Here is a 15,040-nt window from a genome sequence, read left to right on the forward strand (position 1 = left end):
CCCACCAGGCTCCTCCGTCCATGGGATTTTCCAGGCAAGAGTACTGGAGTGGGGTGCCATTGCCTTCTCCGCAAAATCATACTCTAAGGAATGACAAATTTAAGTGAAACCTGAGTGATCAGAAGAAACTAGCCATTTGAAAATCTTAGTAAATGGCAGCAGAGAGGGAACTGTAATTGTAAATTTCTAGGGTATACCTCTACATTTAACTTTTTTAAAACCTTTATCTTCATTTTTAATTTTGGCCACGTTGAGTCTTGATTGCTGTTTGTGGGCCTTCTTTAAGTGTGGAGAGTAGCACATGGGCTTCTAACTGTGGCGGCTTCTCTTGTTGAGCACAGGCTCTAGGGCGCACAGGCTTCAGTAGTTGCAGCATGTGGGCTCTAGCCCCTTGTGGCGCAAGGGACTTAGTTGCCCTGCAGCATGTGGGATCTTCCTGGACCCAGGGTTGAACCCTTGTCACCATCATTTGCAGGCAGATTCTTAACCATTGGACCACCAGGGAAGTCCTACATAATGTTACGAAGGGGATTGGAAGAGGTTGAATTAATGATTCAACCTTGTATTTTATATAAGGTAATGGAAAATTGAGAAAATGTTTTCTTCAGAAAAATAGATGACTTCATGCTGGAAGGTGCCTGATATCCTATTTCTTTGTCCTGCTGGATTTTTTTTCCCCTTTCTTTTCCCTCCCACTTTCCTTGTCTCTTTCCACCCACCTTTATTGCCATAATTTGAGGCAGTTGGAGCCACAAATAGAAAAAGATGTGTTGGGGAAAGAAAGGCTAATTTTTAGAATGTGCTATAGCTACTTTCTCTTGGATGGGCTCACAGGAAGTAAGAGTTGTTAAGATCTTTGATATCAAACTCTTCAAATTCTTGTATATCTTTTTCATTGTGTGCTCAGTTGCTCAGTGGTATCTGACTCTTCGGAGCCCCATGGACTGTAGCCTGCCAGGCTCCTCTGTCCTTAAATTTTCCGAGGAAGAATACTGGAGTGGGTTGCCATTCCTTACTCCTGGGGATCTTCCAGACCCATATTGATTTATTTATTTTCTTGGCTGCACTGGATCTTCATTGCTGCATGCAGGCTTTTTCTAATTGTGAGTGGAAGCTATCTCTAGTTGCAGTGCGCTAGCGTCTCTTGTTGCGGAGTGCTAGCTCTAGGGCATGAGTGCTTCAGTAGTTGTGGCACATGGGCTCGGTAGTTGCATCTCTAGGGCTCTAGAGCATAGACTCAGAATGCTGGAGTGGATTGTCATGCGAGTCTCCAGGGGATCTTTCCAACCCAGGGATTGAACCTGCATCTCTTATGTCTCCTGCGTTGGCAGGCAGGTTCTTTACCACGAATGCCACCTGGGAAGCCCTACATTAATATCTAGAGTGGAGGAATTAAAGAAATAAAAAACTGACAATATCAAATGCTAGTGAGAATCCAAAGCATCCAGAACTCTCATACATTGCAGGTGGGAATGCAAAATGGTATTGTCATTTATAAAAGTCTGCTGTTTTCTTAAAAATTTAAAAACACATTCTTTTTCTCGTGTGTTTATCCATAGGAAATGAAAACATGCCCACATAAAGCCTAGTACTCAAATATTCATTAATTACTGAATAGCTAAGCAAAGAGATATATCCATATGATGGAAAGGTATTCAGAAATAAAAGGGAATGAACTACTGATGCGATGCGTGCTGTAGAGTAGATGAATTTTAAAGGCATTGTGCATTTGTAAAAGAGGCTGCACTCAAAACTTTGAATAATTCCATTTCCTTCTGGAAAAGAGAAAAATGAAAGTAACAGAAAGCATGATTACTAGGGTGGTGATAAGAGATTGCCTATAAAGGAGCAGGAGAAATGTTTGCGTATAAGAAATACTGTCTATCTTGATTGTGGTGAAAATTATATAACTATATATTTGCCAATATCCATAGATTTGTATGGGACTTCCCTGGTGGCTCAAGATGGTAAAGAATCTGCCTGCAATGCAGGAGATGCAGATTCGATCCCTGGGTCAGGAAGATCCCCTGGAGAAGGGACTGGCTACCCACTCCAGTATTCTTGCCTGGAGAATTCCATGGACAGAAAAGTCTGGCCAGTTACAGTCCATGATGTCACAGAGTCTGACACAACTGAGCGACTAACCCTTCACGTGCAATCTTCCCTCCAATAGATTTATACAACTAAAAATGGGTGAACTTTATTCTAACTTATACTTTGATAAACCTGATTTTCAAAGAAATTTAATTGGCTATAGGAAGAAAAAGAATGGAGGGAAATACAGTGTTCTCTTGATTTTACTTCTCTTGGGAAAACAAGCTGTTGCTGTAACTGAATCTTACAGTGACTTAATATTGATGTCAGGCTGTGCTGTGCTTAGTTGCTCAGTCCTCTCTCTGTGACCTCATGAAATGTGTAGCCTGCCAGGCTCCTCTGTCCATGGAATTCTCCAGGCAAGACTACTGGAGTGGGTTGTCATGCCCTCCTCCAGGTGATATTCCCAACCCAGGGATCAAACCCAGGTCTCCCACATTGCAGGCTGATTCTTTACCATTTGAGGCACCAGGAAGCCCGATGCCAAGACTTTTTTTTTCTGTTTACTTAAAAAGTATTTCTGTTGCATGTGCATTTCAGACTGAATTACATATACTAGCAAGTTAATCCTATATACCTCAAAATAATACAAATTGTTTTGATACTTCTTTTGTAATTTTTGTTAGAAATATGGAAATAAGTTATTCTTGATATTTTTGAGGATCTAGAATTTAAAGTATTAAATTTTCTTTGAAGATCTAAATTATTAAATTATTTGCTAGGATTACACAGTAGAAAACTATGTTGTCCTTTTATTGGTATTTTTATAAGGTAAGCAGTATAGAAGAGTACAGATAAGTAAAATTCTCTTGATGATTTCACTCCTTGATCACCACTTGAGTTATATATTTTGAAATTTTTGTTTTCTTGAATATACATATATTTTGTTTTTAATCAACTTAAGCAGACATATACAATGCCTGCTTTTCTGAGACTTAAATTTTTCACCTAATGAAATGTAATATTGATACTTTTCGACATCAGTGTTTGTGTATTCATTCAGGAAATATGTTTGAGTTTAAGCTTAATGTTTTTAAGGCCCTGTTCTGTTTGCAAAGCAAGGAACAAAGTATGGTCCTTGCCTAAGTGAATTTATATTCAAATAAGATAATAAACAAGTTGGAAAATGTCACTGCAATGTTAAGTTTCATAAAGATAAATAAGTCTAAAGAGATGAAAATTAAAGGGACAGAAAGAATAGAGTAAGTACATTTAAATAGTTATGGTATAAGTCTTTATATGTAGATCTGCTTTATTCTTCAGATGGTTGTTCATTGCTTCATAACCCAAAACTATTATTCTGTTGATGGGTATATGGATTACATAATTTTTTCTGTTATCAGTTCTATAATAAACATACTTGTACATTTTTTTTTTGCTGACATATACAAGTATTTCTGCAGTCTAAATTCCTAGAATGAAAATTGCATTTTAAATGTTGATTATAGAGTCTACCATATTATTCCCCAAAACAGACAATATCTGTCAATGGATAAAAAATAATACCTCATTTTAATTTGTATTTGCCTGATTGCCAGTGAGGTTGAGCATATTTGTTGGTCATTTGTTATGTCTTGTATAAATTGCCTACTCATATCATTTTGCCTATTGTGGGGTTTGCCTTTTTCTTACTGAAATTTTAGGATTTCATTAAAATTCTGTTTATAATATAACCATCATATTTTATGACATTTTCTGCTAACCTGTCAATTGTCTTACTTTATGGAATCTTTGGATTTTTCATTTTTATACTGTCGAAATCTATCAGTCTTTTCCTTCCTAGCTTCTAGGTTTTGTGTCTTTCCTGAAAAGCCTTCTTATAGTAATTTAGCCTTTTATGTTTTCTTCTACTATGTCTTCAGTTTTATTTATGTTTCTAGTAGATTTTAATTCATCTGGAATTTTTAAAATATATGTTTTATGGCTGAGACCTAACTAATTTTTTCAGTTTTGTAACCATTCTCCCAAAATAATTTATTGAACAATGTCTTTTTTTCCCACTGACTTGAAGTATCATCTGTATCATAATTTAAAAGTCCAAAATATGTTTGTTCTGGATTTAATACTCCATTGTTTTGATGATTATCATTTTATATTTGACATCTGGTAGGGCACCCCTCCCCATTGTCTTTTTCAAAAAAATTTTGGCAATTTCTGTGTATTTTCTCTTCCAGATGAACTTTAGAATCAACATGTCAAGTTCCATTAAAAATCCCTTTGGGATTTTGATTGGAAGTGCATTGAATTTACAGATTAATTTGGGGAGAATTGACATCTTTACACTATTGAATCTTCCCATCCAGGAACATGGTATGCCTCTCCATTTCTTCAGGTGTTCTTTTATGTCCTTTAGTAAATTTTATCGGTTTTTTTTTTTTTCATGTAGGTCTTACATTTTTCTTGTTAGGTTTATTCCTGGGTATTTCGTAGTTTTTGTTGTTACCGTGAATTACATCTTTTCTTCCATTTTGCACTTTATTTTTCAATTGGTTATTGCTAGTATATAGGAAATCTGCTGATTTTTGTATGTTGATCTTACCATTTACTTAATTGTTGATTGATTCTCTTGAAATTTCTAGAAGGATGATTATGTTTTCTGCAAATGATGGCATTTTGTTGTTTCCCTTTTCAGTATTTATACTTCTCTATTTTTTGTTTTGTTTTCTGGTCTTATTGCATTGCTTAGGTTTCCAGACCTGTTCCCTACTAGTTCTGATTTGGACATCTTTTCTGATTTAAATGGAATGCTTCTAATTTTTAAACTTCTACATTTATATATGCCTTAGATTTCTGATAGAATACCTTGTCAGAAACAAAAGTAACCTTCTTGGCTTAAAAGTATTTCTGTGGTAATAGATAATATGTTTTATCATGTGTTTTTGTTAAGATGATACATATTCTTTTCACCTAGCAGTTTAATGTAGTATATTACATTAATATATTTGCCTAATATTGGTAATGGTGTTTGTCATTTTTAGTATTTATTCAGCAAGTGTTTGGATGCTTGTAATATTGTATTGCATTGTGCCAGGAACTTTGCCACAAACTGGTGATAGCGCTGAGTAAGTCTGATTGGTTCCTCTCTTTTTTAAATGGAGAAGAGAGATAATAAGCAAGTACTCAAGAACAAGATAATTTTAGACTATGGTAGTACTGTGGAGGAAATAAAGAGAATGGTGTGGTAGAGAAATGAGGAGAGTACCTCTGATATTATCATCTGAGAAGGTAAAATATAAACTAAGACCTGAAGAATGGTGAAAGCATTGGCAAAAGCATTCCAGGTAGGGGAAGATCACATATGACTGTGTCTCATGTTTTCTCGATCCCCTTTCATGTATGTGTTGTGCACTGTACTTTTTATACAACTGCCAAATTAACTTTGTAAATAATATAATAATGTTATGTTCCTTCTGAAAGGTAGATGTATAACTATTGTTAAGGTTTCTTCTGTGGATATATTCTATTACATTTCTACCTTTCCTTGAGGTAATTTTGATGATTTCTTTTCTTAGAAAATCATCCATTTTTTTTTAGACTTTCCCATTTACTGATGTATCAGTTGTGCTTAGTTCTCTAATTTTAATGATTCCTTGTATTTTTTATTCTCTGGTTTTCCATAATCAGACTTGTTAAAGGCTGTTTCTCTTGTCAGACTTACCCAAGAAGTAGTGTTTGGTTTTATTTATTACTTTTGTATCTCTGAATTTCTTCATTTCTATGTTTATCACTGTAAGTTATATTGATATATTTTTATTTGTATTTTATTTTTGAAACTTTTTATGTGTTTAAACCTTTTTTGTGTTATACTGAATATATTTAAGGCTTTAAATTTTTCTTTAAGAATTGCTGGGACCAATTCCATTTCAAATGATATGCTCACAATGTTAGTTTTCACTTTCTCTATATTCTAAGAGTTCATTAGTAGGTTATTTTCTTTTCTTTTAAAATTCTCAAGTGTAGTGTTATCCTTTTATTGATAATTTTTAGTTTCCTTTAGCTTTATGGACCTCGGATGTAGCCTGTGTTATTTTTAAAAAAAACCTGTTGAGATTTTCCTTTGCTTAAGATATAATCAGGTTTTTATTTGCTTTCAAAGACAATGTTCTTTGTTCATATGATATACTAAGTTCTGTTTCACTATGAAATATAAGTATAGTTTGTTAATTCTATTTTTGAAGTGCCCATACCTGTATTGTCTACTTGATTTCCTCATTTTCTGATAGGTATTTGGAAAGTTTCCCACTAAGTTGTGTGAATTTTCAAGTTGCTTAAGTTTCTAATATTTTTACTTTATATGTTTCTGTGTTGCATTGTCAGAGTACGTAGAAGTTGAGCTGTCACACACTCCCAGTATATTGTATCTATTATTATTATAGATTTTTTTTTCTATGTAATATGTTTTGCCTTGAATTCTTCCTTTATTCATGTTAATAATGGCACCTTTGATTAAGATTGCTTTTTTACACCTCTGTTTTCAACTTTTATGACAAAATATTTTAGATTTTTTTCTCTTGTAGTACCATGTAGTTGAGTTTTTTCCTTTTTTCTTATTTAAATCCTAATCTATAAGATTTTCCACTCTCTTTTATATTAAATAGTTAAGTCTTTGGGTTTTTGTTTTTTTCCTAACATCGACAATTAATGACAAAGATGCATTTTCTTATTATCCCACAACCTGTCCCCCTTGTGTTTAACTGAATTTGAGTTTTTAAAATTGTTTCCCTCCCAGTTTGAAAAATGTTTTCTTCCTGTTCTTCAGAAGGCATTTGATTGAATTTAAACAGTATTTGTAACTAGGTGCTTCCTTTTTTATTAAAAAGTATCTGAAATGTTAACAATAAATTATATTCTACTAATTTCTTTTTTAACTGCTTGGTCTTATGATTTCTTGGCTGTCCTTTTCTTGGATTCATTTTAGTTGTTGAAGGCATAAATTCTCTAAATTCAGAACTGTTTGTGGTTTTTAAATTTTAAAAGTACTTGCATGTCTAAAAATTATTTTGTTCTACAGTTTAGAATTTTTTAAAAGTTAATTGTGCTTCACTTCTTTTCAGATCGTCTTCTAGCATTTAGTTTTGTATTTGAGAAGTAAATTTTACCAGGTTATGACTCTAGGCTGGGTGTGTGTGTAATCTGTGTGTGTGTGTGTGTGTGTGTGTGTGTAATCTGTATGTGTGTGTATATTTGCATGTACATTTTAATGCCATTTTACAAGAAATTGTTTTATTTTGAGGCTCTTTTTATGATAATTGATGAATAATGATATATACCAGAAGTAGGCTAAATTTATAACTAAATTATTTTGTACTGTTGGTATTGGATTTAAGGAAATCCTTGAAATAATATGTATCTTTAATTCTGTTAGCAAGAAATCTACTTACAAACTCTAGATATGAGGATTCCATAGAATTTTTACTTATTTTAACCATTAATAATTTGTCCACTTTATAAAGTTTATAGTTTCCAAATTTTCACACTAAACTGTTGTAATTTCATAGTGAGCTATTGGAGGCAGATAAGTACTTTGAAGCATAAGAAAAGAAATCATGTTGTACTATTGGGCTTTGTGTTTCTTTATACCACTGATTCTTAGCATATTCCCAGGTCTTGACTGAAATTTATTAGAAGGATAGATAAGTATGAATGAAAGAATGTAGATATTAATCAATCATAAATCAATGAATAGACTTTTGAAAGCTAAATTTATTTTAGTCAAATTTTCTTCAGTTTTATTTATTTTAATCTTAAGATACCAGTACCATAATGTCAGGCTCTTTGTTGATATTCTTTTTCCAGGGACTTTTAAGTGGGCTCTTATTTATTTTCTTATTTTATTTTAATGTATATGTAAATCAGTGTTCAGTGACTCTACTACTACTGGAAAAGTGTATCCCAAATATACTAATTTTGGAATAGTTTAGTCTTTATTAAGAATTGTACTATTTTAGCTGGATTTTACCCTATTTAAGACCATAAAAAATACAGAGCAAAGAAATTTTTATTAGGCTTCAGGATCATGTATGGAAGAGAATAATTATGATGACTATATATTTCTTATTTTATGTATAATAAATCTATATTCAAAGAACTAAGAAGAACACGTACTATGTTTCTCTGGGCTTGTTTCAAAGATATAGTGTAAACTATTAAGAATTACTCAGTGTTACAAAATTTCAAATTAGTCTTTTTTTTTATATTCACCTGTTTATGTGTGACCTTTTGATATTATTATTATCTTGAAATTCAGGTTACCAGCTTGACATTCAATGATAAGTGGAGGGTAGTTTTCAGAACAGCAAAAACAGTAATAAATTGAGATAGTGATGGCATAGGAGGATGGGAGTGTTAAAGTTCAAGATATCCAAATTCTGTAGTTGATAGCATTCTCATTTTTTAAATTATGTTTACTCTTTAAGACTGACTCTTTTTCTTATCCCCACTTTGCATAATCTTTCATTTGATATGATCAAATGATTGATAATTCCTAATTAGTTTCTTTATGTCTGTTGTCCTGTATGTTTAAAACCATCTTTCACATGGCCTCTTTCTAAAACACTGTTTTAATGCTTAAACCCTTCAGAAGCTACCATATAAACTGTGGACTTCTCCGCATAATACTGAAAGGCTCCATCTTTTTTAAGCATTATTCTTTTTTACTATTTTCACTTGGAAATATTTTTTCCTTCGTCTTTACAGTCTCTGTATTAGCATCTGTTTAGTACTACTTTCCAATCTTGTTTGATGCAGTTAGCTATTTGTACATAAAGTTGCCTTTAGAGTTGCCTTTTTTATATAATATTTGTGGGAGGCATTGATTGTTAAAAAATCATTTTGTATTACCATTCTCCCTTGGCTGTCCTACTACTTTGCGCATAGTATGTAATTGGCAGTGAATATTTGTTAAATTGAATGGAATTTGTAAATATGATACCTAGTTAATCAGAATATACTATATTCTTATTCTTTGGCTTCCCTGGTGACTCAGATGGTAAAGAATCTGCCTACAATGCTGGAGACCTGGAATCGATTCCTGGGTTGGGAAGTTCGCCTGGAGAAGGGAATGGCAACCCACTCCAATATTCTTGCCTGGAGAATTTCATGGACAGAGCGGCCTGGTGGGCTATACAGTCCATGGGATCACAAAGAGTCAGGCACCACTGAGGGACTAACACTTTCACTTTCACTGTGTTCTTTGGCGTGAATACTAGTTTATTACACTATAAAATGGACTGCTTTTCTCTAATATAGCAGTGATAATATATTTGTTCTGAAGAGGAGTTAGTTTGAAATGTTATGCTAATGTTCACAGTTGGTCCAGATGACCCTTTATTTCCATGTTTTCACGTGACTTTGTGTTTTGAGTATTCAAGGACTAGGACTTCCATTAATAGCATTAACAAATTCATTCACCTCTGACCATTGTTAAAAAGACTTTGGCTTTTATTGTTAAGCATTTGTGTTCAGTTTATTTTGAGAAGAAAGTAAAAAAATACTTTGCTAATTGGATAGTATTACTTTTAAGTAATTTTTTTTAAACACAAGCAACATCTGTAGTAAAACATCACCCTGAAACTTTAAAAACTAAAAGGATTTAATGTACACGAAAGTATAAAGACTAGTGAAATAAAACCTCTGTAAATCTCCTTTTCAGAGATTTAGCATTATCAAGAATTTGCTACTCAACTTTCGTTTTCCTGAAATACTTTATGGCAAATTCCTGACAGTATTTGTGTATACTCCCAACATGCATCTCTAAAAGATAAAAGCAGTTTCTTACCTAACCAGAGTGATTCCTTTATACTATACTATACCAACTCATATTCAGATTTCTTCATTTGCCTTGAAAATTTCAAATAAGGTCTATATTATTTTGCTGGTATGTCTCTGGAATGTCTCTAATTTAGAACAGTTCTTCCCTTTTACTGTCTTTCTCTCTCTTTTACAACATATTCTATATTTTAGTTGTTTTTGTTTGCTTCTGTTTAACTCAGTGGTTCTCAACTTCCCATCCCTAGAATTTTTGGTTTTTGTTATTTCCTCCAAGGGGAGATTTGGCACTGTCTGGAGATACTTTTGGTGTTGCAACCTGTGATAGGATTGCTATTGGCACCTAGTGGGTAGAGGCCAGGGATGCTGCTAAACATCCTGAAGCGTGTAGGACAGCTCCCAACAACAAAGAATTATCTGGCTCATAATGTCAGTGATGCCAAGATTGAGAAGCCCCAATTTAATTTGTTCCAGATACTTGCCTTAATAATTTTTATAAACTAGAAGTTAATTCAAGGAGGCAACAGTACTTCATAGGAGGTACTGTATATTTTATGTTGCAAAAATCAGGGGCATATAATGTTTAGTTGTCTCACTTCTTTTAATTGAACATTGGGTTCAGGTGATGGCAGCTTTATCCCTTAAATACGGAATTTAAAGTTAGCTTTTCTAGAGCAAAGTGAAACAACAGCCTCTTTTACTGGTAGAAAGAATATTGGAACTTGTTAATTGTATAACTGATCTCTTTTTGTTAGATGTTTAGAAACTTGCTGTTTAAATACAGATCCTGTGCTTCTGTTTCCTCATCTGTAGCAATAAACTGAACCTGGCGATTTCTAAGACTATTGCATTTTGATGGTGATTTCTAAGACTTGTGCGTTTTGTTCTTTGCATTAGATAAGAATTTGATGCACATACACCATTTTATAAAATATCCAGCTAGACAAAACCACACATCCAAAGTAGTTTAGATATAATTTAAATTGTCATGCTTTGAATATCCATAACTTTTACAGATTATTTTCTTTAGGGAAGAATGAATTTAATAAGGACATTCATTTCCTTCTGTCTCTCCCCTCTTCATGAAAGTTATTTATACATTTCATCTAAGGAGTTTCAGAATATTTATGTGAATTTATTATTCAAACCATTTTTAATGTTCCAGAACTTAGCTGTGACTGAAAATGAATTTTTTCTATAGAAATAATATGATAAAAATGAGTTAGGTTTGAATCTAGCCTGATTGTATTTTGGTTTTTAATCTGAGTTTCCTTAGCTAAGGACATGTTAAGGTGGTGTATGCCCATAACTTAGTTGACATTTGAATAGAGTTACTTATTTTTGTATTTTTGTGACTACATCTCCTTATATCTACATGTTCTATAATGTTGTTCAACAATCTTTTCAGGTAGGAAGAGAATTGGTGTTAAAGGAAGGAGCTGTCTTCTACTTCCTCTTCAGAACTCCTATGACGCTTTTTTTCTCTTTCTCTCTCTTTTTACTTTATGCACTTCTGCTCTGTATTATTGTTATTGTTTCATTCTCACATTAAAGAAGTAAGTTCCTAGATACAAGGCCTAATTTTACACATGTGATAGTAGTAAACAGCAGTATCTCTTACTCAAAATTGGTAATAAAAGTGTATTTAATATATCAATGAATATAGCATTTTGTCGTACCTGCTACCTAATACTTGACTTTTCTGTGTCTAGAAAATATACCTTTATATAACTACCTCTCCCTTCCCCAAATACACTACAACCTTTTAGAATCTGAAAAGAAAGGAGCCTCAAACCATCTCTTATTTATTAAAGAATGATTTGAGTCCTCACAATGAGATAGGCATCATTCTAGTGGCTCCATACCAGCGCTGCAAACAAATTCCCTATTTCTGTGGAGTTTAGATAGACAAAATATATGTATATATCTTAGTCAAAATTTATAACAAAATTATGCAGAAAAAGTGTTTAGAGATGGATGAGATAACTTGCTTAGCTCTCATAGGTAGCAAATGAAGCAGTAATGGTACCTAGGTCTTTAGATCCTGATGGTATCCTTGAAATTAGTTTCTTTTTCATAAATTGGGAGGTAGGGCAGGATATAATAGACATCCACTCCTGTTTTCTTTATCGTATGCCTTTTAAAATTTATAGAGCATTTCATAGGCATTTGAATCTACTGTTTTTTAAAATATCAGGTTCTTCACATAGTAAAAATAGTAGGGGTTTACCAGGTGGGTCAGTGGTTAAGAATCCGCCTGCCAAGCAAGAGTCAAGGCTGGATCCCTGGGTTGGGAAGATCCCTTGGAGTCTCAAATGGGAACCCTCTCCAGTATTCTTGCCTGGGAAAATCCCATGGACAGAGAAGCCTGAAGGACTACAAGTCCATGGGTCACAAAAGAGTCACACATAACTTAGAGACTGTACAACAACAACAACAAAAAATAGTGGGCTTTAAAATTTAAAAATCAGTGTAAGAGCTTTCAAAAACATTGATTTAGCTATTTGGCTGTGTGGGGTCTTAGTTGCAGCATGTGGGCTCTTCATTTTGGCACATGGGCTTTTCTCTAGTTGCGGCGTATGGACCCGGTAGTTCTGGTGGCTAGGGCTTAGGTACTCCCCCTTCTTAAGTATGTAGGATCTTAGTTCCCCAACGAGGGATTGAATCCCCTGTGTTGGAAGGTGGGATTTTTAACCACTGGACCACCAGGGAAATCCCTGTAAGAACTTTTATGGATGGAAATTTTCTTGGGATCCAGTGGTTAGTACTCCTGGCTCTCACTGCTGAGTGCGAAGATTGAATTCCTAGGCCGGGGAATTAAGATCCTTCAAGTTGCATAGCCAAAAAAAGAACTGTCATGGAATTGATTTAATAAAACATATTTCTGTATTTAGTATGCCTCATGAAAAGATTGAGGTGTATTTTTCTTAGTAAATTTTCACCAAACTTAGTTAAGATGAGGTGTGGCATAAGGGGACCTTATTATCAGGAAATTGCTTTTGATTGAGATTTAATACCTTCTATGATCTAATTTGTAACTTTCTGACTTTTCCTATAGTAAATCCTATATTCTAGCATGTAGAAAGTTTATGTTTGTCTACCAGTACTGTATTCCTTTTCCTTTTGTCTTATACCAATTAGTTATTTTGGTCAAAATCCCTTTATATTTTTTTTTTTTGCATGCATTGTCTCCTTTGAACAGTTTTAGTACCTTTTCTCTGTACTTTTGGTTTGGCAGTCTGCACTGCTCTTTGGCTCAGATGGTAAAGAATCTGCCTGCAATGCAGGGGACCCAGGTTTGATCCCTGGGTCACAAAGATCCCCTGGAAGAGGGAATGGCTACCCACTTCAGTATTCTTGCCTAGAGAATTCCATGGACAGAGGAGCCTGGCAGGCTACAGTTCATGGCGTCGCTGAGTCAGACACAACTGAGTGACTAACACACTTTCACTGCTTTTTGATACATTTTGTTTTCTAAAACATTAATTTGAAATATTTAATTTTTCATCTGTTCATTTTACCTACGTACATTTTTTTCATGGTTATTTACTCCTTTTTTTTTTTTTTGTCTTCTATTGTATTGAGAACCTGTAGATACTTTAACAGAGAAAATATCATTGGGATGCAGTGTTTTCTCTAGAAACACTCATATTCTGAACCATGGTTAAAGATAAAAAGACATAGTTTTTACCATGCTTAAATTTTGAATCACATATTTCTATGACCAAACCATGGTGAAAAGTCCACTTTCTAATATATAACACTTAAGCTTTCACTGCTTCCTTTATAAATAATTTAAAGTTTATTTAAGAAGTTTATTTTAATCTCCTACCCATCATAGCAATTGTTATAGATTTTTAAAGTTAATATACAGCAAAGTTTTGGAAAGTTTTCAAAGATTTAGAGATTATTTTCAGACTATTCTCTGTGTATTTATATTTGAAATATTAGAAATATGAAATATTATTTCATATTAAACTGTATTGGCTTAAGGGAAATTTTGAAAGAAACATTATCTCCCCCAAATTTAACATTCAGTATTAAATATGTATAGATTAAAAATAGGATTTATGTCTGATTGCTAAACAGGTGACTTTCAAAGATGGAATGATACAGAGTTTCTGATGTTATATTGGTTAAGAATTTATTTCATTTTAGTTATTACAATGTTAAAAGTACTTTAAACTTGTGAAATAAATTTTACCCAAATATGTTAGTGATATTTTATATAATAACTATCACCTTTTTATCAGCAAAATAAAAAAAAAAACATCTTTCTACATATTCTTAAGTTGCACTATGACAAGGGATGTCAAAATAAAACTTTTCCCTTAAAAGTCTTAAGAGCTGCTATTTCTAATTCTTTACATTTCTTTTCATTGAGTCTGGTATATGTTACTGTATCAGTGGTTCTCATTGTATGATCTGCAGCCCTCTCAAGTTCTCAGAAATCAATTAGAGTGTTCAAAAGGTCAAAATTGTTTTCATCACTATACTAATATGTTACTTGCCTTTTTACTGGGTTGATTTATTTGCACTGATGATACAAAAGCAATAGTAGGTAAAATTGCTGGCCTCTTAAGGCCATGGCCTCAAATTATACTAGTATCATTGTATTTATCATTACCATATACTCAGAGTTATAAAATTAAAAAGCCACTTTCACCTGAAGAATAATCTTGATAAAGCAGTAAATACTGATTTTTTGAAATCTCCATATGTGACTACATACCCTATTAATGTTATTATGTGATAAAATGGGACGTACACATAAAGCAGTACCGCTGACAGACACACTGTGTCTATCAAACTTAAGACATTTGTCAGATGTTCTCAAAAATGATCGAAGTGAGCCTATCACTTTAAGGAAAACAGTCAGTACTTGTTATTAGTGATAAAATTAAGCTTACAGGCACAAATTAGAATTTCGGAAGTTTTATTTGCCTGAGCTTCACAGCTTTGCAGTACTTAAAAACTTTTGTAATGAAACCAGTAGTGATATTAATGATGTGATTTTTGATATTGCTGGAGAAGGAAATGGCAACCCACTCCAGTATTCTTGCCTGGAGAATCCCATGGACAGAGTAGCCTGGCAGGCTATACAGTCCATGGGGTCACAAAGTTGGACATGACTGAAGCAACTAACACTTTGATATTGTAGTTTGATTTTGAATTTGGT

The 15,040-nt window shown here is 33.4% G+C and overlaps 1 protein-coding gene across 5 annotated transcripts in view; it reads left to right on the forward strand.

Annotated features, from left to right (window-relative positions):
* The window catches only part of ANKRD17 (ankyrin repeat domain 17), a 167,154-nt gene that overhangs the window by 60,259 nt on the left and 91,855 nt on the right, over positions 1-15,040 (forward strand). Inside the window, exon 2 of one of the 5 annotated variants that reach the window (XM_010839077.1) lies at positions 4,269-4,404. The exons of 3 other annotated variants lie outside the window; for them this stretch is intronic. In XM_010839077.1, the coding sequence (XP_010837379.1) occupies positions 4,402-4,404 (3 nt within the window). In that variant the 5' untranslated portion in view covers positions 4,269-4,401. Of the gene's footprint in view, positions 1-4,076; positions 4,405-15,040 lie in introns of those variants that run through there. One more of the 5 variants, XM_010839076.1, reaches the window with a different exon arrangement.

Source organism: Bison bison, unplaced genomic scaffold, assembly GCF_000754665.1.
Source record: "Bison bison bison isolate TAMUID 2011002044 unplaced genomic scaffold, Bison_UMD1.0 scf7180017864110, whole genome shotgun sequence".
NCBI lineage: Eukaryota > Metazoa > Chordata > Mammalia > Artiodactyla > Bovidae > Bison > Bison bison.